The following is a 25,248-nucleotide window of genomic DNA, read 5'->3' as shown; positions in this document are numbered from 1 at the left end:
CGTGCAAAAGCAATGGGCGGTATTGGCTTATCCTCTCTGAAAAGTTCTAGCAGAGGCTTATGAACAGTCACGATAGTGAAATGGCGGCCGTACACGTACTGGTGGAAGCGTTTCACCGCAAAAACCACTGCCAGGCCCTCCTTCTCGATCTGCACGTACTTTTTCTCCGCTGCAGTCAATGTGCGGGAGGCGAAAACTATCGGTCGCTCGGCCCCGTTCTCCATCTTGTGGGACAGGATGGCCCCAATACCATACAGGGATGCATCACATGTGACGAGCAAAGGCTTTCCAGTATCATAGTGGGATAGTAACCCAGACGACGACAATTGTTGCTTTACACGCCGGAAAGCGGTTTCTTGCGGCTGACTCCAAACCCAGGTGTGGTTTTTCTTTAGCAGAAGGTGCAACGGGTCCAGCGTAGTTGCCAGATTGGGGAGGAACTTCCCGTAATAGTTTACGAGACCGAGAAAAGAACGAAGATGCGAAGTGTCAGTCGGGGCGGGGGCCTGTTGAATCGCACGCACCTTCTCTGCGACGGGGTGCAAACCTTCGTGGTCCACCCGATAACCTAGGTAGACTACTTCCTTTGCCTGAAATACGCACTGTGTGTGACGTAAACGGACTCCAGTCTCCGAAAAACGTCTAAGGACAGCCTCCAGATTTTCCAAATGTTCCTGCTCAGACATCCCTGTAATCAAAACGTCATCTAAGTAGACAGCAACACGTGGTAAACCTCTCAAAATGCCCTCCATAACACGTTGAAAAATAGCACAGGCAGAGGATACTCCAAAGGGCAACCGTGTATATTCATACAGGCCCCGGTGTGTATTAATCGTTACATATGGTCGGGAGGCAGGGTCCAGCTCCAACTGCAGGTAGGAGTGACTCATATCTAATTTTGTGAACGAGAGTCCACCTGCAAGCTTCGCGTAGAGATCCTCTATGCGAGGCATTGGATATCGGTCGAGTCGGGAAGCCGTATTCACTGTAAGTTTGTCGTCGCCACACAAGCGAACTGTGGCATCTGGCTTCATTACAGGTGCAATTGGTGCTGCCCAGTCAGCAAAACGGACGGGCCTGATAATACCCAAACTCTCCAAACGAGTGAGCTCCCCTTCTACCTTCTCGAGCAAGGCGTAAGGCACCAGGCGTGCCCGGAAATAGTGCAGCGTGGCTCCTGGTTCGACTTGGATACGGGCTACGGCCCCTTTTATACGGGCTACATTTTATTTTCCCAAAACCAGGCTGGAATACATCTGGGTATCGTCCTAGCACCTCAGTCAACCCTTCAGAACTGTTTGGAGGACAATATTCACCATATGATACAAATCTTGAAAATAGATGAGGCTTCAAAACATCAATCAACACAATACACTCACTCACAAGTGTGTTACAATCCAACTGTTCCATATAGCAAGCCTGCTGTATACACTTTCAAAGGGTGGGGACAATAAAGTGTTCTATTTCTGTCAGTGTGCTCCAGTGCATTTCAAATCAAGCATCTTCGACAGTAAAGTGTCTCTATTTTATCAGACTTGATAAGCTAAGAGACTTCACTTCTGCGCTGACAGTTGCTGTGCTAATGCTCTGTTGCCCCTCGTTTCCAAACACAGCACCTGGAAATTGACTGATGATTCATGGCCAACCTCCTGTATTCTCATTTTCCGATAACCATGCCCTATTCCTTTCAGTCACTCATTTTAAAGGCAATCCATTAAGATCCAGGTGGAACACTTTGGATCCTGCTGCATTGTCCCAATTAGTCAACATTTGTTTTTAAAATTCATTTATGGGATGTGGGCGTTGCTGGTTAGGTCAGCATTTATTGCCTATCCCTAGTTGCCCCAAGGTGGTGGTAAGTTGCCTTCTTGAACTGCAGCAGTCATTGAGGTGTAGGTACATCCACTGTGCTATTCGAGAGAGAATTCCAGGATGTTGCCCCAGCGACAGTGAAGGAACGGCGATATATTTCCAAGTCAGGGTGGTGAGTGACTTGGAGCAGAACCTCCAGGTGGTGGGTTTCCCAGGTCTCTGCTGCTCTTGTCCTTCTAGATGGTAGGGATCGTGGATTTGGAAGGTGCTGTCGAAGGAACCTTGGTGAGGTACTGCAGTGTATCTTGTAGATGGTGCACATGGCTGCCACTGTTCATCAGGTCAGTGGTGGAGGGTTTGAATGTTTGTGAAAGGGGGGTAATCAAGCAGGCTGATTTTCCTGGATGGCGTTGAGCTTCTAGTGTTGTTGGAGCTGCACTCATCCAGGCAAGTGGAGAGTATTCCATTACACTCCTGACTGGTGCCTTGTAAATGGTGAACAGGCTTTTTTTTTGGGGGGGTGGGGTGGAAATGGAAAGGAAATTAGATGGCTGCCCTTTCGAAGGCCGGCTCTCCTTTCACAGTGTCGAATTGGATTGTCACTTCGAGGCACCTACAGAGAACAGAATGGTAACAAGCAGCAGCCTGTTTCTCTTGTTTCATTCAGCAAGTGGTCCTTCAGTTTTCGGGTCACTATTAACCTAATAACAGAGTTACAAGCATTTACAGCAATCTTCAGCCAGAAGTGTCAAGTGGATGATACACCTTGGCACCTTCCTTCCGGAGGTCTCCAGCATCACAGATGTCAATCTTAAGCCAATTTCTTTCACTCCAAGTGATATGACGGAACAACTGAAAACCAAGGCCATGGGCCCTGACAACATTCAGGCAATAATGCTGAAGATGTGCGCTCCGTAACCAGCTGCTGCCCTAGCCAAGCTGCCTCAGTACAGCGACAACGCTGGCATCCACCTGGCAATGTGGAATATTGCCCAGTATTTCCTGTCGACAAAATGCAGGACAAATCCAACCCAGCCAATTACTGCCCCATCCCTTGTCTACTCTCAGTCAACAAAGTGACAGAAGACCGGGGCAGCACAGTAGCATTGTGGATAGCACAAATGCTTCACAGCTCCAGGGTCCCAGGTTCGATTCCGGCTTGGGTCACTGTCTGTGCGGAGTCTGCACATCCTCCCCGTGTGTGCGTGGGTTTCCTCCGGGTGCTCCGGTTTCCTCCCACAGTCCAAAGATGTGCGGGTTAGGTGGATTGTCCATGCTAAATTGCCCATAGTGTCCAAAATTGCCCTTAGTGTTGGGTGGGGTTACTGGGTTATGGGGATAGGGTGGAGGTGTGGACCTTGGGTAGGGTGCTCTTTCCAAGAGCCGGTGCAGACTCGATGGGCCGAATGGCCTCCTTCTGCACTGTAAATTCTATGATTCTATGATCTATGATCTAAGAGGTTGTTGAGTTAATTAAGTAAGGAAACTAGCTTGAACTGGTCTCTGCTGTACCTGGGCTCAGCTAGTCCCTCTTTATACAAATTCAGACACTCCCAGCAGGGAGTGCAACTTGACAGAACATTTAAAATCTAATATTATTTGTATATGTGGTTCAAAGTTCAACTTGTAAGTCTCATCCAGGGGCCTAGGTAGGGGAATAGAAGCTATCTACTGGCAGCAGCTGAAAGAATTAATGTATTAAAGGAAACCAGCATGAACTGAACTCTGTACATGGGCTCAGCTAGTCACTTTGTTCAGAACATAAATTCAGACACTCTCCAAGAGTGCGGCTTTGGACAGAGTGTGGTGAGAAGAAGTTCGGTGAGGAGGGGAGGGCGGTACTCCTTTGCTTTACTATCGTTTTCACCCTGTACAAATTGATTTCTGATGTTCGACAGGGGAGAAGGTAAGCATCTGGTGAATATCGGGGAAGTGATCAAGGTCTATTTTCCAGAGGTTTAAATTTGTTCTGCAATTTGTGATAAGACAAATTAATATCTAAATGAAAATAAATAAAAGAATAAAATAATTAAGCAATTAGTTAAAGCTCACAAGTATGGCAGGACAGGTGATGTGTCAAGGCTACAACACGTCAGGGGAAATGACTTTAGGTACTTGCAGATGCGGGACTTTGTACGCAGACAGGTCCCATCCTTCCCACGCTTCCCGCCAATAGAGATCCAGGACAGAATAGTCTCTAGAGGAGAAGGAGGAGAGGGTAGAGTCTCGGATATGTACAAGGTGCTCATGAAGGGGGAAGTCCTAGACGGGGGAAACTGAAACTCAAATGGGAGGAGGAGCTTGGCGGGGAGATGGAGGACGGGCTGTGGGCGGAAGCCCTGAGTAGGGTAAACTCAACCGCAACATGTGCCAGGCGCGGCCTGATTCAATTTAAGGTCGTTCACCGGGCCCACATGACGGTAGCTCGGATGAGCAAATTCTTTGGCGAAGAGGACAAGTGCGCTAGATGCGCGGGAGGACCAGCGAACCATGTTCACATGTTTTGGGCATGTCCTAAACTTAGGGGGGACTGGGAGGGATTTGCGGGGGGGTCATGTCCCGGGTGCTGAAAACAAGGGTGGTGATGAGTCCAGGGGTGGCAATTTTCGGGGTTTCGGAAGACCCGGGAGTCCAGGGGGAGAAAGAGGCACATGTTCTGGCCTTTGCTTCCCTAATAGCTCGGCGGCGAATACTGCTGGCATGGAGGGACTCAAAACCCCCGAAGATCGAACTATGGCTTTCGGACACGTCACGTTTTCTGGGTATGGAAAAAATTAAGTTTGCCTTGAGGGGATCTGTACTGGGGTTCGCCTGCAGGTGGCAACCATTCATCGACTTCTTCGCGGGAGAGTGAACGTCAGCAGGGGGAGGGGGAGGAAGAGGGGAGATTAGAGTAGAGTAGGAGGGATAAATAGGCAGGTAGTGTCTAGGGGAGAGGAGCGCAAACCACAAATCAATGTGGTTTGATTGAAGTATTGGTTTTATATTGATGTTTGCACACTTCTGTTATCTGTAACTGTTTACAATGCCAAAAAATACCTCAATAAAATTGTTTGTTAAATAAAAAAGGCGACAACACGTGGGAGCTCATGGATATTGGTGTTATCCAGGAGATGTATATCTGCAGTAAGTGCCTGTGGCTTGAGGAGTTTCAGAGTCATTGAGCTGGAGGCTGAGCTGCGGACACTATGACACATCAGGGAGGGAGAGAGTTACCTGGATGCTTTGTTTAAGGAGACAGTCACACCCCGTAGGATAGAATCCTCTGGTTTGGAAATCAGGGATAGGATGCTGTGATTACTGCCGAGGCCGGTAAGGAGACCCAGAGGGCAGGAGTGGGATCCTCTGCAACTGTCCAACAGGTATAAGATTCTCCCAGCTGGTTTGGATGAGAGTGGGTGAGTTGACTGGCCATGGCACTGTGGTACAGAAAGCCATTCAAGAGGGGAGAATGCACAAGAAGGTAGTGGTAGTATGGAACAGTACAGTAAGGGAGATTGGCCCTGTTCCCCTGTATCAAGGAATGAGAGTCCAGGCAGCTGTGTTGCCTGCTCAGTGCCAAGGCATCTGGCATCTGCCCTGGGCAGAAGAGATACTGGCAGTGGGAGGGGGAGGATCCTGTTGTCCTGGTCCATGTAGGTACCAACGTCACAGATAGAACGGGGGAGAAGATAGAACGGGGGGAAAAAAAAAGAGATTCTACAATTCACTGAACACTAGACCATCTATTCCTTCTCTCTCTTTCTCCTCCCCCCCCCCCTCGCCTTTGGGGTCACCAAAGGTCCTGCCCCGGGCAGGCCACCCCACTCCCCTACAGGCCCCAACCCTTGATGGTGAAACCCTGGCACTGCCAGGGTGGCATTGCAAAGATGGTAGGGAGTAAAGCCAGGACACGGTCCAGTCCAGTCATGTCCCTGCCCACCCAGGGGCTCCAAAGCCCTCCATGCCCCTCAGCGTGGTCATAACGTCAATCCAGAGAAATAATCGGTTGCTCGGCCCAGGACCGCAAGAAACTTCAGAGAGTCGTGAACACCGCCCAGTCCATCACACGAACCTGTCTCCCATCCATTGACTCCATCTACACCTCCCGCTGCCTGGGGAAAGCGGGCAGCATAATCAAAGATCCCTCCCACCCGGCTTACTCACTCTTCCAACTTCTTCCATCGGGCAGGAGATACAGAAGTCTGAGAACACACACGAACAGGCTCAAACACAGCTTCTTCCCCACTGTCACCAGACTCCGAAATTACCCTCTTATGGACTGGCCTCATTAACACTACACCCTGTATGCTTCATCTGATGCCAGTGCTTATGTAGTTACATTGTATATGTTGTGTTGCCCTATTATCTATTTTCTTTTGTTCCCTTTTCTTCCTATGTACTTAATGATCTGCTCGCAGAAAAATACTTTTCACTGTACCTCGGTACACGTGACAATAAACAAATCCAATCTAATCCAATGTGAGAAGGTCCTCATTGAGGACGCCTTGCAGTTTACTTTGAGCTGTGCCAACTTCTTCTATGGCTGAAAACAACATCCAGTTCAGGCATATTGTTTGGGCATAAGAGGTTGAAAAAGCAGTCAGACAGAGCACTTGGTCTTACTAGGAAGGTCTTCAGAACCCTGGGGACGGGATGGGGCAACTGGATGTCGGCTAGAAGTTGGGGGCAGGAGGGTGCTTGATCTATGTCGGCAAGAAGCTGGGGGAAGATTGCCTGAAAGGAAACCTTCTGGGAGGGTATAGGACCAGAGGGCATAAACTCAGAGTAAGGGGTCACCCATTTGAGATGAGGAACACTGGGTCCCTCATACTGTGGGGCAGCAGTGCTAATACTGTGCCACCGTGCTTCATAAATGTCCCCAGAGAGCTGCAGAGGCTGGGTCATTAATTATGTTCAATGCTGAGATAGATAGATTTTTCATAAGCAAGGGAATTAAGGGTTCTGGGGATAAGGCAGGAAAGTGGAGTTAAGGATTATATCAGATCAACCAGGATCTCATTAAGTCTGGCAGTGCAGACTCAAATGAGCCAAACGGCCTACTTCTTCTTTCAGGTCTTATGGCTTATGACAGGGCCATCAAGCGGCACTTACTCAGCAACAGCCAACTCACTAACACAGTTTGGATTCTGCCAGCACCACTCTGCTCCTGGCCTCTTTACAGCCTTTGTCTAAACAGGGAAGGGAAAAAATAAACAGCTGAACTCCAGCCGAGAGACGAGTGACTGCCCTTAACATCAAGGCAGCATTTGACCGAGTATGGCACCAAGCAGCCCTGGCAAAACTGGAGTAGAGGGAATCAGGAGGAAAATTCTCCACTTGGGTTGTGGAGTCATACTTAGTCAAAAGGAAGATGGTTATTGAAGGTCAACCAACTCAGTTCCAGGACATCACCACAGAATTCCTCAGGGAGGTGACCTAGACCCAACAACCTTCAGTTATTTAATCAATAACCTTTCCACTATCATAAAGGTCAAAGGTGGGAATGTTCATTGATGACTGCACAATTTTCAGCACCATTTGCAGCTCCTCAAGTACAGAAGCAGTCCATGTCCAAATGCAGCAAGACCTGGACAATATCCAGGCATGGGCTGACAAGCGGCAAGTAACATTCGTGCCACACAAATGCCAGCAATGACCATCTCCAAAATGAGAGAATTTAACCATCTGTCCTTGACAGATTACATCGCTGAATGCCCCACTATCAACATCCTGGGGGTTACAGTTGAGCAAAAGCCCTACCGGATCAGCCATATAAACACCCCACCTATCAAGTCAGGTGCTCGGAATTCAGTGATGAATAACTCACCTCATGACTCCCCAAAGCCTCTCCTCCTATGAGCAAGGTACAAAGTCAGGAGGGTGATGTAATACTCTCCCATTTGCTTGGATGAGTGCAGCTCCAACAACACACAAGAAGCTCAACACTTTCCAGGACAAAACAGCATGCTTGACTGAAACCCCATCCACCACCCTCAGCATTCACTCCCTCTTCCACAGACACACAGTAGTACCATCCACAAAATGCACAACAATAACTCGCCAAGGCTCCTTCGATAACACCTTCCAAGCCTGTGGGTGCACCTACACTACTTGGCCTGCTGTGGCTCAAGAAGCCAGCTCACCATCACCTTCTCAAGGGCAATAAATGCTGGCCTAGCCAGTGAGACCCACATCCTGAAATATAAAAAATATCTGAAACACAAATATTCACTATCCCCTAAATATAATAAGCAAATAAAATATAGAATGACTTACAGACTTTGACGAAGGTCCAAAAAAAAAAAAAAAATCTTGGATTTCTGATAATATTCGTGCTTGGCAATATTAGTGCTGAGGAATGAGGCATCCTTTACATTTTACCCAGCATGACCATCACTTACAAGTGAAATACAGCACAAGTTCATAGACACTAATGCTTCTTTCCTCCTGCCCTAAAAATGTGCTTTACCCAAGTTCAGGGGAACACTAATTATTATTATTTCCCATAGAAAACAGGTTTCTAATCCAATCAATGTTTCAGTTAAAAAAATGACTTGTACCTTATTACATATAACCAGCTGGTCACCAGATTTCTGTAACGAGACAACAAATACATTGCCATCATCCAGAAAACTGTTCAATTCCTTTCCATTTCCCAGTGACGAGATGAGAGAATCTGAAGGTGAAATGCCAAAATAATTTCCTGCTGTTCGGAGGATGAAATTCTTTCTTGGATCTTCTAGATTGGGTGGCATGTTGTCTTCCCTTAAAAAGAAAAACATTTTTTTTTTTTTTTAAATTAAGTGACAAAGTCAGAATTTTATTGAGATAGGTTGAGCCTGAAAATAGAAGATCACAAGAGCCTATATGGCTGAAAGCCCCTAGATTTCAGTTTCACCACGCTGCTATTAAGCAAACAGTATTTTATCTTACCACTATGAAATGCAGATATTAGATCAACAACAAAAAAAAAAATCCAGTATATCCCATGTAGCATTGAAATAAACAGGCTATACACAACAAAGAAAATTTACAGGGATCACGGATCCTCAATCAATTGCAGCAGTATATTTGCACTAAGGCGTATAGAATCCTTTAAGCAGCAACTGACCACACTGCAGGGCAGAGAGCATCCTTGGTTTCTGGATTACATTATTCAGAGCAGAATCACTCAGAAGACAATACCAACTCATTCAGGGCTTAAGGATATTGTTGAAGAGAAAAAATCACTTATCAGCACAGGGAGTCAGAACTTACAGGAGCTAGAAACTTGAGCAACTGGAATTGTTAAACAGATACTTAATGTTGGTCAAAATTACAGCAACATTACATTACCAACAAGGGTCTACCCAAAGTGGTGAAAGACAGATAAACTATTAGAAAAAACAGTGCGAACTAGGGAGAGTAGCCAATCTTTCTGTTCAAGGAAGAGAGAGGGGGATAAAACAGGTAGATATAGAATCTATCATTATCATAATTTACAGGTAAATTATGGAACCCTAGTTATATAAAAATTGGTGAACATTCAGAAATTCATAGGTTAATTATAGCCAGCAAAAATTTGGTACAGATGTTTGACATTTTATATTATTTACTGGATGAAGAGACTGCAGATTTAGTGTATATCGATTCTCAGAAGGAATTTGGTATGGTGTCACACAAAAAGGTTATTAGAAAAACTCAGACACGGACTTCTGGTGGCCATGGAGTGAGTGGTCGCACCGAGAGAGGTGGATTTTTTTGTCCATCCCACCTGAATTGTGTGGTGTTTGAGGGAAAAAGGTGCATGAATGTAATATTTCTCTGGTGGAAGGCTCATCGGACGAGGAGTGCCACAAGAGCGCGCAACTGGAGCAAAAAAGGTTTGTGGTGCTACACAGGAGAAGATGTGGTGCGACACAGGATAAGATGGCAGCGAGCAAAGGAAGGGACAGCGCTGCCCTCCCAGTGGTCGACAGAGCAGCTGGTGGAATTCCTAAATTGCAAATTTCTACAGCAGAAGGAGGCCTCAGGGGATTTGGCCAAAGTGGCGGTGCCGCTTAGGTTGGCAATTGAGCAGATGGAGCAGAGGCAGGAGTCTCAGGGCCTGCCAATCCTAGAGGTGGAGGAGCCAGTGGTGCGAGGTGGAGGAGCCAGTGGCACGAGGACCAGTTGACCTCGCTGGAGGCAGAGATGGGAATGGCGTTGAGCAGCCAGAAAGACTGAGGGAGAAGCTGGGGGACATAGAGAACTGCTCCAGGAGGCAGAATCTGCGGATTGTGGGGATGCGCAAAGGCATTGAAGGTGTGGAGGCCGCCAGTATGTGGCGAGCATGTTGGAGAAGCCAATAGGTGAAAGAACCTTTGACCGGTCCGTTGAGGTGGATCGAGCACTCGGGCACTGAGGAGGAGGTCACAGATGGTGAAGCCACGGAGGGAGATAGTGGTGAGGCTGCATCTGTTCTTGGAGAAGGTGAAAATTTTGTGGCCAAGGCAAACCAAGAAACGTACCTGCGAGGGGAGTGAGCTGCGGATTTACCAGGATCTGTGTGCAGAGCTAACCAAGTGGAGGGCCGGGTATATAGTATAAAGGCCATCCTCTACAAGAAGGGGGTGAAGTTCGGGGTTTCGTACCCCGCCCGCTTGTGGGTGATGTGCCAAAAGCAAGAATTTTATTTTCACTGAACTTTATGAGACCATGGACTGGGAGGATATTCAACTTCGGAGAGGAGTGTTGGGCATATAATAATCTTTATTGTCACAAGTAGGCTTACATTAACACTGCAATGAAGTTTCTGCGAAAAACCCCTAGTCGCCACCTTCCGGCGTCTGTTCGGGTACACAAGAGGGAGAACTCAGAATGTCCAAATTACCTAACAGCATGTTTTTGGGGATTTGAGAGAGGAAATCGGAGCACCCGCAGGAAACCACGCAGACACCGGGAGAGCGTGCAGACTCCACAGACAGTGACCCAAGCAGGTATTGAACTTGGGACCCTGGAGCTGTGAAGCAACAGTGCTGCCTACTGTGCTACCATGCTGCCTGAGGGTGTATTGGGGCAGGGTATGATGGAGGAAAGGGGGAGCAGTGATGGACAGTGTGCTTTTTGTTTTTTTGTTAGCTGATTGTTGGGAAGGTTTGGGGAAGGGTGCATTGGGAGAGTGAAGTATAGTCAGAGATCTCAGGCAAGATTCACCATGCTAGCTGGGTGGGCTAGTTAACAGAAGTGAAGTGGGTGCATTGTCAGGAGGAAGGGGAATGGGTTGGTTTTGTTTGGGTGTGGGAGAAAAGGTTGCTGACATGGGTATAGTTGATATGGCGCAGCTGGGAAGGGAGAGATGGTGGTGGACATCATGGGCTGTATCTGGAAGAGTGCATGACGGGGGCCGGGGAGCCCCCAGACCAGGATGGTTACTAGGAATGTATGAGGGATGAGAGGGGCATGGTGGTGTCAGACCCAGAGTGGATAAATGGGGTATATGAGGATGTACACGTCGGAGCTTCCCCTTGGGAATGGTTCCTGGATGCATTGGGAATTCCCTACAGTGGAAGAGAGGGTACAGGGGTTGGGGCCCCCGATCAAGTGGAGGAAAGTGATGGACTACGTTGGTGTGACGTAGGCAGGGAAGGCCCCGCGGCCAGACGTGTACCCAGTGGAGCTTTACAAGAGGTTTGGTGCGGAGTTGGGGCCCCTACTAGTGAGGATGTGAAATGAGGCGAGGGGTCTGGCGGTGTTTCCCCCACATTGTCGCAGGTGTCCATTTCCCTGATTTTGAAGAAAGACAAAGACCCAGAGCAATGTGGGTCGTGCCGCCGGATATCACTGCTTAATGTTGATCCAAAGGTGTTAGCGTCACTGATAGAGGATTGTGTGTCGGGGGTGATAGGGGAAGACCAGGCGGGAATAATGGCCCTTAGGGCATCGAGAAAAGGAATTGAGAAGGGGGATGGGGATGGGGTGGAGATGAAGGCAGATTTAAGAGGTGGGATGCGTTGCCGCCGTCACTGCTTGGGCGTGTGCAGACAGTTAAAATGACAGTGCTGCACCGGTTCTTGTTCGTTATCTAGAACCTACCCGTTTTATTCCCAAATCTTTTTTTAGGAAGGTAAATGCGATAATTTGAGTGGGGAAGGCCCCACAGGCGAGGAAGTTAAATTTTGGAGAAGTGGCAAGGGGGGGGGGGAAATGTTGGCTTTGGGAAGTTTGATGAATTATTACTGGGTGCCAAATGACACAATGGTGAGGAAATGGGCTATGGTGGAGGCAGTGTGTTGGGGGACGAGATTGAGGGCTCGGTTGTTGGCGCTCCTTCCTTTCTCGCCAGTCCGGTATGTGAGCCCAGTGGTGGTTTCGGTGTTGCGGGTGCATTGCCAGTGCAGGCAACATTTCGGATTAGATGGCTTGCCGTCGTGGGCGCTGATATGTGATAATCACAGGGTTGTGTCGGCAGGGCTGGATGTGAGGTTCCAGGGATGGAAGAAAGTACTTTGGGGATTTGTTTATCATGGGAAAGTTTGCAGGTCTGGAGGAAACATACGAGTTGCCCAAAGAGAATGGTTTCAGGTAGCTGCAGCCGAGAGATTGTGGAGAGAGAGGTGCCGTCCTTCCTGGGGCTGTCGCTTCAGGTGTTGCCGGACAAGCTGTTGTCGGAGGATGGTGTTGGACATCTACAGTGAGCTGATGGAGAGGAGAGCACTCCGATGGAGGAGATGAAGCATTAATGGGAGGAGCGAGTCGGGACATGGAAAGAGGCCCTGCAGAGGGTGAAAATATCTTCATCGTATACGAGGTTAAACCTCATCCAGTTTAAGGTGGTGCGTAGGGCCCACATTGGCGGTTGCGAGGATGAGCAGGTTCTCTGCAGGGGTAGAGGCGGTGCGCGGGGAGGATGGGGGAGAAAACACAAATCACGTCCACATGTTCTTGGCGTGTCCAAGGTTGAGGGAGTTCTGGCAGTGGTTCTCGGATGTCATGTCCGAGATTCTGGGGTAGGGGTGGCGATATTTGGTGTGTCGGAAGATCTGGGAGTCCAGGTGGGGAGAAAGGCCGATGTACTGGCCTTTGCCTCCTTGACTGCCCAGAGACAGATTTTGTTGCGCTGGCAGGATTCTGAGCAGCCGAAGACAGGGGTGTGGCGACTTGGCAGAATTCCTGCATTCGGAGAAAGTCAAGTTCGCCTTGCAGGGGTCAGAGGAGGGGTTCACCCGGAGGTGGAAAGTGTTCATTGATTTCTTCAAGGTGAATTGAGTGGTGGTCAGCAGGGTGGGATAATGGGGGAAATTAGGAAGGCAGGGTGGGTTGGGTGCCGGTGGTTTCTGTTCATGTTTGGTCTTCTTACAAGTCACACGTTTCAGGGAATTTTGTTTTTGAAACTCTATGGTTCACTGTTCATGCACATTCTTAATGGAGTTTACATTGAACTTTTCTTTCCATCTCACAGTTACGAGCATTAACTTGCACCTACCACTTCTCTGCTAGGATCTGCGTCAATCTTCGCAAAGTTGTACATAATATTGCTGACTGTTTGCCAAGTTTCCTACTTTGGTGTTGATAGCAAGTTTTGAGTTTGTCCATTCACCCAAGTCCAAAACACACAATCAAAAGAGGACAGGACATCTTTTGGGCAACAGGGAGAGCATGTTTGGTCTTCTGATATTGTCATGTATATACATAAAATGCCTTTAATAAAAATATATATTTTTTTTTAAAGAAAAAAAAACTCAGACACAGGCAAAGATGGAGGTTGGAGGCTAGAGAAAGGTGGCTTTCAGTGGCCATCCTGCTGCCTGATGCTGGGTCCCTCACTCAAGACAGTGGAAGGCGACCCAATTCCTGGGCCACCAGTAAATTGTAGTGGGTGTCAATTGGCTCATTAGATTAGAGAGCCTAACTGACATTACATTGCCAGCAGCAAGAAGTGACCATCTTCGAGAAAGGGCCAAGAGGACAAGAGGAGTCAGACCAGTAGCAATACAATCCCGTACCAGCCTCCCCGAACAGGCGCCTGAATGTGGCGACTAGGGGCTTTTCACAGTAACATTCATTTGAAGCCTACTTGTGACAATAAGCGATTCTCATTTCAGTAATGAGAACGAAGACTCCAGATGGTTTCTGATCTGGGTTTGGATAGGGACATTCTCCCGGTTATATACACAGTGATGTGGCTTCCAATAATCAATATCTCTTTGTTGGGGGAAAGCTTTGCAAGCTACCATCAGGTTTCAGGTTGGCTTTTGTCACACGTCCTCAGTTCATCCAGCCTATCATCATCAGCTTACTACAGGAACCCTTCATTCAATGGGGAAGAGATCAGGAATCTCATCAGTTTCTTCTATGCTCGACTTAGCCTAGTAATGTTTTCCCACAACCAAGAGAATGAAAAGGGTCTCACTCCCATGATTAAAAGGGCCATGTTTCAGTTTCATTAAATCCAGTCCATGGTATGAATTGAAATAAGGCTGCATGGATAAAAGGTTGGTTGACTGATGAGAAAAAAAGTTATGTTGAGTAGATGTTGTTCAGCCTTCAGAAAACAATTGAAATGCACACACTTCCCATTGCCCAAATTAGTTTTGAAGACAGAAATTTAAAAATAACAGAAGCCAAACTTGTTCCACCCCTGCTTTGGTTGATCATTGATTAACCTGACAACTCGAGTCTTAAATCAAACATTTGGGATTTGAACACCGGGTGATGACAAAATTTGACTCATCAACAGAGACAAGTTGTGGTGGTATGTATTAGGGGTCATGTGGGACTGTGAAGCCGTGATGCTATTGGCTGACAGATCCCGGGTCCTGGTTGGCTGTTGACCCCTGGCTCCGCCCTGAAGGCGGAGTATAAGAACCCGTGCTTCTCCCCGCAGCTCCATTCCGTTGCTGAACTGCTGGGAACAAGTCACGCTTAATAAAGCCTCATTGACTTCATCGCTACTCGTAAGTCATTGTGCACTACACAAGTGTTATTCAACCAATTCCTGATACAAAAACTCAAAGTAGGTGTGGATGAAATTCAACAAAGCTTTAATTTAATAAGTAAAATTTTTCATTTAAATTTACCTACACATGCATCGTTTAACTGATAAAAGTTAATGAAAAATAAAATGCATGGCAGAAGTTAGAAACAGACAGACAATATTTAACTAAACAGAACCAAAGGAGCTCATTATACAAGCGCAAAATACTCTGGATGCTGGGAATCTATAAAAAATATAGACAGCGCTGTAAAACCTCGGATGGTCTGGCCGCATCTATGGAAAAATAAATAATTAACATTTCATGTTGATGACTTTTCAATCAGCATTCTTACTATCATAAATTAAACATAAACCATTTAATTCTCCATAAATGCTGCCAGACTTGCTGAGTATTTATGACTTTCTGTTTTTAGTCCATTATACCATATTGTCTTCATCTGTTCTTCATAGAACAAGATTCATTTAATTTCCCTATGTTTGCCATCACTTAAAATATTTACCAGTTTGTCTTAAAGGATACAATGGTCTTTTTCTCAATTGATTCCTCTAGCAAAACATTTGATGTTCAAATAATAATCTTTATTATTGTCACAAGTAGGCTTACATTAACACTGCAATGAAGTTACTGTGAAAACTCTGCATGAAGATTGTTTTTCCTAATCTTTCCTCTTAGGAATTTTTAATTGGTAGTCACTTATCATTGAAGTCAACAGAAAAAAAGATCTATTCCCTCTTCAACTTACCAAAAACATTTATGATTTTAAAAACTTTTATTAAATCTCCTCTTCACCTCCTCTATTCCACTAGTCTCAAAACTTCACCTTTATCCTCAAATGTTCTTTATCATCTTCAGGCATCAAGCCAGTAAATCTACAGTATGCATTTTGTTAATATACTTTCTGCAATAATGAGCCGAAAACTATACAAGTTTTTTTTCTTAAAGTGTAAGTATCTTTATGATAGTCAGGATTCTATTAACTTTTTTTTAAACATAATTGTATGTGCCTCCATTTTCACTCTTGGGGCTTTACGAATCTAATCACCTTGGCCTCTGTGATCCTCCAAAAATTTCCAACAGCATTAGTTTAAAAAGCTTTTACTCTCAAACGTGTATTTACTTGCTCAGTTTGCCACACTAAGCCCTCACGAGAATTAAACGTCGCTAACACACCACGGTAACAACTATGAAGAAGAGTCGCACGAGCTGAAAACGTGCACTGTTTTCTCTCTCTCCATGGAAGCTGCCAGACCCGCCGATTTTTTAAAAAAATTCGGATTTAATATAGCGGCGTGGGGAGAGCCTTGCAAACCTCAAATTCAATGTCCTCCCTTCAATCTCGCCTCTTTGTCTTCCAAGCCGCTGGGTGGAGTGGGTGGCTGTTGATATTCCTTACCTTCTACTGAATGACTGCATGTAAACTATACCAAAGAGCCATTGAGTGTAGTGAAGAAGTCCCAGCATTCGGCCCTTCTACATTCAGACACCAGACAAATGGGCTCATGCAGGTTTGGATCGTTTGAATCCAGTAAAAGTAGTGATTAGATCGTAAACCGACCCAACACACTCGGCTCTCAGCTATACCCGGCCCCTTACCGTCAATAGGCTCAGCAACCATTCAAATCCGAACATCAGCCGCAAGCGTATCTCCTTCTCTCCGCCCCGGCCTGGGCCGCCCAAGCCAGCCACTTCTCAGCTCCGCCTGCGTTGTTGGCAACGCCGAGCGTCCCCGGTTACCCAGGCCGGCAACCGCCAGTACTCCGGAAATGACGATACGCTGGAGGAGCAGAACGTCACCGCGCCGCTTTTTAAAGGGCTGCCCCCGCCGCCAGAAGTGAAGACGCTGCGGCAGAGAGCAGTCCGGTGACTGGCCCTTTAAAGGGAGGGCTGGGGTGACAGCCTCGCGCAAATCTCGGCGGCGCAGTCCATTTGGGAGCCGATTAAAAGAACATGGATTGGAGGAGGAGGGGGGGGTCTGAATAACAATAAGTCATTTTTGTTTGGGGGGGCTGAAATCGCGAATGAAAGTGCGCTGGTAGTTATATTTATATAACTGGCTACAAGAAACATGCGGTGTCAGAGTATGGGGTTAATCTGCACTTTAATGTTACTTCACACATCGAGGCTTCACCTCCCCATGGCCGACATGTGGACTATCCGAACTCTGCATCTCATTGACGATTCGGGGGGTCCTTTTCTGGGGCCTTTATTGATTTGTAGAAGAACAACAACTTTTACGAACATTCGCTCCGTTCTGTAGACTATTTTGATACTTATTTTTGTCGTAAGTCGCACAATGGTAGATCTGGCGCACTTTATTCTCCACTCTGTTCACCCATTTCTCTTCTCCCCCCCCCCCCCCCCAGTGCGCGATATCTGGCAATGGGTGAGCTGACCCCGGTCGTCATTCGGCCCCGGAAGTAGTCCTCGAGCCGGTTCCTGAGTCGGAGCTGCTGAGGCGGCGCGGGGGTGACAGGCGGGCATCGAGCAGACGGAGGAGTCAGGACCAGGACTGGAGCCGCTCCGACTCAGCAGCCCGGGAGGAGTGGAAGGTGCAATGGCGGTGCTTTGATTACCCCGTACTGGGGCCGCTCGGTGCTCGCGCCTCCTCATAAATCCCAACCTATAAATGAGGAGGAGGCCGGGACCTCGGGATTGCCCCCCTCCTCCCCGGGCCCAGGAGTCACCCCCTCCCCGGGCCCAGGATTCACCCCACCCCCCTCCCCGGGCCCAGGATTCAGCCCCCTTCCCCTCCCCCTCCCCGGGCCCAGGATTCACCCCCCCCCCCCCCGGGTCCAGGAGTCACCCCCACCCCCCTCCCCGGGCCCAGGAGTCACCCCCACCCCCCTCCCCGGGCCCAGGATTCACCCCCCCTTCCCCTCCCCGGGCCCAGGATTCACCCCCCCCCCCCCCCCCCCCAGTCCAGGAGTCACCCCCCTCCCCGGGCCCAGGAGTCACCCCACCCCCCTCTCCGGGCCCAGGATTCATACCCACCCCCCTCTCTGGGCGTGTGTAAATCGCCCTCCCCAGGAGCCGAATCCTGGGCGGGGTGGAGGATTAGCTGGAGTGGGTGTTCAAGGCCGTTCCTTTTTCAGGAGCTGAGGGACAGACCCACCCCCCGGCACTGGGAGCTGGTCGAGTATCTGATCAGAGGTTGGAAAGAGACGGTGGATCGTTAACTCCAGGAAACGCAGCGCCAGGAGAATTGACCATTTAGTAGAAGCGAAGATGGATGGAAAATGTAACCCCCTCCCTGAATCCCTTGGTGGCAACTCGCTGCGAAATCACAGTAACTTTGGGGATTTTTGATCGGAGTCCAAGTCCTACACCCAGTCTAGGGCGATTAGCATTTCCTTTTCAAGAAATCTTGGCCGCAGCCACGATATTGTGAAGCATCTGGAAGGAGGGAGCCTCCTCTCTGGCTGCAGCTCCTCTTGGTACCGGAGAGGCTCTCGGGCTCGGTGACTTCTTCTCATTTGCAAACGGCGCAGCAAATCAGCCCAGCTGCGGAGAGAGTTAATCGCCAGATTTAACAATATTGAACTGCGTTCCTTTCATGTTTCACGGTTCTCTGTGAGGGTTTTGTTTTGTGAGAGGACTCGTTTCCAGTTGAAAACTGTCTTCCTCGGCGTCTTTTTTTTTTTTGTTGCTGTGTTTTTGGTCGTGTAGGCCCAGGTTTAAATGCCTGGCCTAGAGGCTGGGAATTGGACCTGAGAAAAGGTTAAATAGAAAATGAAGCCAAATTGTCCAGAAACCTTTTCGGAGACTTTGTTTTTATTGGTGATTTGTTAGTTTTATTAGCACCTCCCTTCCCCTCCTATGTTTTGTTATGTTTTCCGGCGAAATCATTTGCAGCATAGAAATGAAGCCGTTCTTGAGAAGTTCCGCTAAATGTTTTCTCTTAGCTTGAATGGTCCATCAGGAAAAATGATCGGTGAAACCAGAGCTGTTTCTTCTCGTAGCTGAAGGACATGTCGGCAGAAATAGTCAATTGTATTTTAAAACTTGTGTTTTCTCATTTTCTAGTTGGAGACTAGCTCATACTGGCAGACTTTCATCAGATATCTCGGACATTTAATCGACTGGTAAGTGTTAGACTGCCCATTTTGATAGTTTTGTTCCTCTTTTAACATATGTCAACGATTGGATAAGGTTCTCGATATTTTTTCAAGACGCCTTTTTAAATCCATTGAGATACAAGTAAGATATTACATACTTTCCAGAATATGTTTGAAATAACACTGCATGCGATTCTGTTTTCTATTCACATCCACACTTTTCTTTTGGATTTGGAGGGAGGGAGATGGGAAATTTCCTAAATATGAGTAATAACAGAATTCTCTGGCCAGGTTGAGTTGCAGGAAGCAAATAACTGTAGCCATGAAAAGGTTTGGATATATCTGGTATTTTGCGATCACTGTGTAAATGCATCACTTTTCATAGAATTTACAGTGCAGAAGGAGGCCATTCGGCCCATCGAGTCTGAACCGGCTCTTGAAAAGAGCACTCTACCCAAGGTCAACACCTCCACCCTATCCCCACAAACCAGTAACCCCATCCCAACACTAAGGGCAATTTTGGACACTAAGGGCAATTTATCATGGCCAATCCACCGAACCTGCACATCTTTGGACTGTGGGAGGAAACCGGAGCACCCGGAGGAAACCCACGCACACACTGGGAGGATGTACAGACTCCGCACAGACAGTGACCCAAGCCAGAATCGAACCTGGGACCCTGGAGCTGTGAAGCAGTTGTGCTATCCACAATGCTACTGTGCTGCCCAAATGATATGTTGATATATCGTTATATCAATTTGATATGTTAACTTGATATGTTGTTGTCTATACAGACCTGAAAGGTCCAGGGTTAATGCCCTGGTTTCTACAGAATCAGGTAATTTCTGTAAATTTGGGACGTTAAGTTCAGTTTAACTGTACTACAAGGGATCATGGGTCAGGGGACACATGATTGGCTTGAGATCCCACTTTTGAAACCTCTATTCACGCTAGTTGGAAAATGCATATCTGGATGTAAAAATCCTCATCCATAGCTTTTGTTGCTTCTAGATGTGACTATTCCAGCAAATTCCAACCAGCTTCCTATATGTCGTGTCCGTCCCCCCCGTAAACCTGAGATCATCCAAAATTTTGCCTGCTGTGTTTTTACTTTCACAAAGTCTCATTCCTCTGTCATCCCTGTGCTTGCTGCCCCTTGTTGACTCCTGGTCAAGCAGTGCCTTGATTTTAAAATTCTCATTCTCAAGTCTCTCCATGGCCTCTATTCTCACTGCCTGTAATTTCCTCCACAACTTTCTAAGATATCTGCGCTTATCTAATTCTGGTCTTATTTTGTTTTCCATTGCTCCATCGCTGTTGGCTATTCTTTCAGCTGTCTAGGTTCTTTGCTCCGGAACTCCTTCCTTGTACCTCCCTCTTTATTTCTCTCTCCTTCTTTGAGAGACCGTTTAAAACCTAACTCTTTAACCAAGGTTTTGACCATCTGCCCTATGCCTTATGTGGCTTTGCCAAATGTTGCTTTATAATGCTCCTCTAAAGCACCTTGAAATGTTTTATTATGTTATCGGCACTATATAAATAAAAGTTGAGGACAGAATCAGGTTCATTGGCAAAATTAGTGTCCAGTTACATTACCTTGAAAACAGTCATAAAATAGAATCACAGAATGGTTACAGGACAAACTTCAGCCTGTCGAGCTTATGTTGGCTCTTGGTAAGAGCCATATAACTTGTTTCACTCCCCTGACTTATCTTTCTCTCTTCTCCCCCCCCCCCCCCCCCCCCCCCCCACCAGCCCTGCAATTGTTTTCCCATTCAGCTGTTTATCCACTTTGCTTTTGACAGCCTTCCACCACCCTTTTCTGGTGGGAGATTCCAGATCATATCTACACTCTATAAAGAAAAAAGATTCTCCTCATGTTGCCTTTGGTTCTTCTGCCAATCACGTTAAGTCGTTATCCTTTGATTCTCAACCCTTCTGCCAATGGGAACAGTTTGCCTTTATTTAATCCATTAGTGAAGAGTAATAAAATGCAATCTTCAATACAGATATTTGCAAAACAAGTTATGAATGTCTAAATATGTTATCTAGGCATTTTTCAGGTGTTCCAACCAATGTCAACAGATTAAAATGTGCGAACTTTCTGATTACTATTTCCTCGCCGTTTCAAATAGCACATTCATATTTTACACACGTTCATACTTTACACGGGCTGCCTTCATTTCATTTGCAGAGACTACATACAGCAATAACATTTTTCCAGGAAGACTGACAGGAATGTTCAGCTGATGGATCAAGAGATAAATTGGGAGGATTTGTTTCCTTTACATTCTTCTACAAGTTGACTAGAACACTAAACATTCCTTTAAGGATCAGTTTTTAGCTGTGTAATTTTTTTTCCCCCATCTGGAAGTGTTTGTTATCACTTATATTTCATGGGGTCTTTGCCTTCACAGAATTTGACAGAAGATCTGAATGGCCAAGGTGATCAAAATATAGGTAAGTTCAATTAAAAAAAATTCCAGCTGTCAGAAGAGGAGAAATAAGAGGGGATGCTAAAATGGTAGTTGTAGGACCTAAGATATGGTCAGATAGCATCCTTGTAAACAAGATCAAATCTGCTGCCTACCTGATGCCAGGCTGAAGGCATCTCGAATCAGCTTGGAGGGGTGAATCCAAGCATTATGACCTATGTTGCAGCTAACAACATAAAAAGAAGTAGACAAGAGGGCCTGTTTGGAGAGCACCAGAAAATAAGAGCTAATTCTTAAATTAATAAATGGGGAGGGGGTGAGTTGCAGGCAGGTGATTGAATGGAGAGACCATCTGATAGAATAGCTGATAAATTCTACACCAAAAAAAGGAAGAGTAGAGTTAACAAAAACAGAGCTTATGACGCTACAGATAATGGCAAAAGTTGTTGGAGCAAGATAGAAATATGTCAATAAAACATTAGAGGATAATGATGGGTTGGGGTCTGTGTCCTAAATAATCATTCCTTTATGCAAATACACAGTTTAAGGAATAAATTGCAAGTGCAAATTCGGCTTAGTAATGCATGCCCTCTGAGACAAGGCTGCCAGACTCAGGACTAGGAGCAAAATATGCCAGGTTCTGGTCTACAAGAAAGATGGGAAAGGTGTTAGAGGGGAGGGAGTAACCTTAGTGATTGTGGATGAAATCACTTCCATGATGAAAGGATATAATAAATGGTAAGTAGGCAGGGGAGACTTTATGGCTGGAACTGAGAAATGGAAAAGACGGACTGAAGCGGGAGTAGCATATAGAACACGTCATAGTATCTGAATGATAACCTCTCTGTTATCTAATCATTTATAGAAACTTTGATTGGGGTTTTTAACTTTCATATAAATTAGGCTAAGCAGATGAGCCCATATCGGAAATGGAGTGAATTTCTTGTGTATGTCTGGAATAGCACTATGTTCTAGAGCCAACAAGGGGACCTCCCCTGTTAGATTTCTGAATGCATTATTACCCAGATTCTATCAACAGTCGAATGATGTGTGAACATTTTTACCAAATAACATTCATCTTGTGATCAAAATTGATAGTGTTGGAAACGAAGAAACCGTTATTAAGATTCTATATTTAAGTAAGCTGATTTCCGGGAGATGAGACGGACTGCGCACTGGATAAACTGGGCAAATTTGTTAATGGGCAAAACAATAGAAGAAACGGTGGTCAAAACAGAATTTGTGACACAGAAGCTGTTTATAATGCTAACGAGTGAGAGTTATGCTTTCCAAAATGATGGCTGTAGACAACTAAAGAGGGATGAAACAACATTAATTTCATCCAAGAAGAAATAAAATTTTGCACCCTGGCAAATGGAATAGGTAGAACAGCAAGGGATGACAAAGCAGAAGTGGTCCAAAACAACATGGGTCCCTTAAATTCGCAATGGTTATATTGCCGATGAAAATAAGCAACAAGCATACATTATTACTTTTTCAGATTTTGCAGTAAAGGATAGGGTCAGCATGCCAGACATCCCAAGGAAACTATACATGAATCAGGGATAGGGACTTAACAAAATTAATTAGAACAGAAAATATTGGAAAATAACTTATATTTGAATGATGCCTTAAATGTAATGAAACATTCCAAGGCGTTTCACAAAGGAGCATTATCAAACCAAAGTATGACACCAAGCACATATTAGATCAGGTGACTGAAAGCTTGGTCAAAAAGGAATCATAGAATTTACAGGCAGAGGAGGCCATTCAGCCCACCAAGTCTGCACCGGCCCTTGGAAAGAGCACCCTACATAAGACCACACCTCCACACTATCTCCGTAATCCAGTAATCCCATCGTACCTTTGTGGACACTAAGGGCAATTTAGCATGGCCAATCCACCTAACCTGCACATCTTTGGACTGTGGGAGGAAACCGGAGCAGCCGGAGGAAATCACGCAGACACTGCTATAAGAGAGATGTTCAAGGGAAAAAACAAAGTAGAGAGTTGTAGGGAGGTAACTCCAAAGCTTGGGGTCGAGGCCAATGAAGGCACAGCCACCAGTGGTGGAGCAATTATGATTGAGAATGCACAAGAGGCCAAAGTTAGAGGAATGTGGACATCTTGAAAGGATGTGGACCTGGAGGAAATCACAGCGATAAGGAGGGGCAAGGCCTGGCTTAATGTTAGACTTTAGGGAAAGGGATGGAGTCGGTATGGTTAGCACTGTTGCTTCACAGCGCCAGTGTCCCAGGTTCGATTCCCTGCTTGGCTCACTGGAGTTTGCACATTCTCCCCATGTCTTCGTGGGTTTCCTCCGGGTGCTCTAGTTTCCTCTCTCAAGTCCCAAAAGACACGCTTGTTAGGTGAATTGGACATTCTGAATTCTCCCTCTGTGAACCCGAATAGGCACAGGAGTGTGGCGACAAGGGGATTTTAACAGTCACTTCATTGCAGTGTTAATGTAGGCCTACTTGTGACACTAATAAAGATTATTATTATTAAATAGGGAATGGAACTTGGAACAGGGACTGAAAACTGTGGCTCCTGTCTTTCCTTTATTCAATTGGAAATTTCTGTTCATCTAATATAGATGTCGTAAATTAGTCTGATAATTTAGCAAGAATGGCGGAGTCAAGAGCAGTGATGGTGAGGTAGAACTGGGTGTCTTCAGTATAAATGAAGGTGTCATCAGTATACATGAAAACTAACACTGCCTTTGGATGACCTCCATAGGCAGGCAGCATGTAGATAAGAAATAGGAGGGTGCCATGGATAAATCCTTGGGACACTAGAAGTAATGATGCAGGAGCAGGAAGAGAAGTTATTGCTGGTGATGTTTTGGCTACCGATAGATAGGTAAGAATGGAACAGGGTGAAAGTAATCCTGCCCAGCCGAATGACAGTGGAGAAGTGTTGGCTGAGGATGGTGTGTGGCAACCATATGAAGGCTGCAGACAGGTTAAGAAGGACAAGGAGGGAAAGGTTACTTTGTCACAGTCACATAGGATGTCATTTGTGACTTCATAAGAGCCGCTTTGGTGCTGTGGCAGGAGCGGAAACCTGATTGGAGGGGTTCAAACATAGAGTTCCACCAAAGATGGGAACAGATTAGAGAGGTGACAACACATTTAAGGACTTGAGGGAAATTGGGAATGGCATGGTAGTTTGCAAGGTCAATGGGTAATTGTTTTGGGAAAGGGTGATGAAGGCTGATTTCAAGGAGAGTGGGTCGACACCTAAAGTGAGAGAATCATTTACAATATCAACTAACATGGTGGCTAGGAGGAGAAGTTGGCTGATCCAATTTAGTGGGAATAGGATTGATGCAATAGGTAGGCCTCAAGGACAAGAGGTGCTCCGAGAAGACGACAGAGATCAAAGAGAAAGATTCAAGTTCAGGACGAGAGTGGGAGTGGGGTGAGTTTTAAAAGAAGCTTGATCAGGTTGGTTTGTGTAAGGAAGGGATGTGACAGAGGCAGTTGATTGGAATGTCTCAATCTTCGTGACAAAGAAGTCCATGAGCTCATCACAATTATTGGAGGTGAGTATGGAGGGGCGAGAAGTTTAAGAAGACGGCTTGCCAGAGAGAAAAGAAGCCTGGGGTTATTGTTGCATTCCAGAATGATCCTGGAACAGTAAACAGTTTCAGTAGGTGAGAGCAGAACCTAATTATGTTCAAGTGATTCAGCCAGATCCGGCAGTAAATGGCTAAACCAGTTGTTCACCCATGTCTTTTTAAATTTGAGTCCCTTTGACAAAAGGAAGAAAAGAGTAAGCGTTTTATTGGAGACCAGGACATCAAAGGTTGAAGTAAGGGTGCAGTTGACAAAATCAGGAACTGCAGAAATGTGGTGGACGGAGGGCCAAAGGCTGGATTGGTTGGGATTTTGAAAGTGCAGTTGTAAGTGAGTTACGGGATAGTTTTTTCCCAAAGATCTCCAAAGATACAGAAGGAGGATAGGATTGGAATGTGGGTGGTGAATGTGTCAAAGAGGTGATCAG

At 46.2% G+C, this 25,248-nt stretch overlaps 2 protein-coding genes across 12 annotated transcripts in view; one reads left to right on the top strand and one right to left on the bottom strand.

Annotated features, from left to right (window-relative positions):
- The window catches only part of dync2h1 (dynein cytoplasmic 2 heavy chain 1), an 866,357-nt gene extending 849,837 nt beyond the window's left edge, over positions 1 to 16,520 (bottom strand). For all 3 annotated transcript variants that reach the window (XM_072476728.1, XM_072476730.1, XM_072476729.1), the window contains exons 1-2: positions 16,344 to 16,520; positions 8,355 to 8,559 (exon numbers count right to left, since the gene is read on the bottom strand). In XM_072476728.1, the coding sequence (XP_072332829.1) occupies positions 8,355 to 8,549 (195 nt within the window). In that variant the 5' untranslated portion in view covers positions 8,550 to 8,559; positions 16,344 to 16,520. The remainder of the gene's footprint in view (positions 1 to 8,354; positions 8,560 to 16,343) is intronic.
- A 491-nt stretch (positions 16,521 to 17,011) lies between these two features.
- dcun1d5 (DCN1, defective in cullin neddylation 1, domain containing 5 (S. cerevisiae)) overlaps positions 17,012 to 25,248 on the top strand; it is a 39,008-nt gene continuing 30,771 nt past the window's right edge. For 6 of the 9 annotated variants that reach the window (XM_072476738.1, XM_072476737.1, XM_072476736.1 and 3 more), the window contains exons 1-3: positions 17,153 to 17,299; positions 18,774 to 18,832; positions 21,223 to 21,265. The gene's annotated coding sequence lies outside the window, so the exon portion shown is untranslated. Of the gene's footprint in view, positions 17,032 to 17,152; positions 17,300 to 17,822; positions 17,989 to 18,162; positions 18,468 to 18,773; positions 18,833 to 21,222; positions 21,266 to 25,248 lie in introns of those variants that run through there. The other 3 variants (XM_072476734.1, XM_072476732.1, XM_072476733.1) reach the window with 3 other exon arrangements.

The sequence above is a fragment of the Scyliorhinus torazame genome, chromosome 15 (assembly GCF_047496885.1).
Source record: "Scyliorhinus torazame isolate Kashiwa2021f chromosome 15, sScyTor2.1, whole genome shotgun sequence".
In the NCBI taxonomy this organism is placed as follows: Eukaryota; Metazoa; Chordata; class Chondrichthyes; order Carcharhiniformes; family Scyliorhinidae; genus Scyliorhinus; species Scyliorhinus torazame.
The sequence above is the reverse complement of the archived record's forward strand: the minus strand, read 5'-3'. Positions and strand labels throughout refer to the sequence as shown.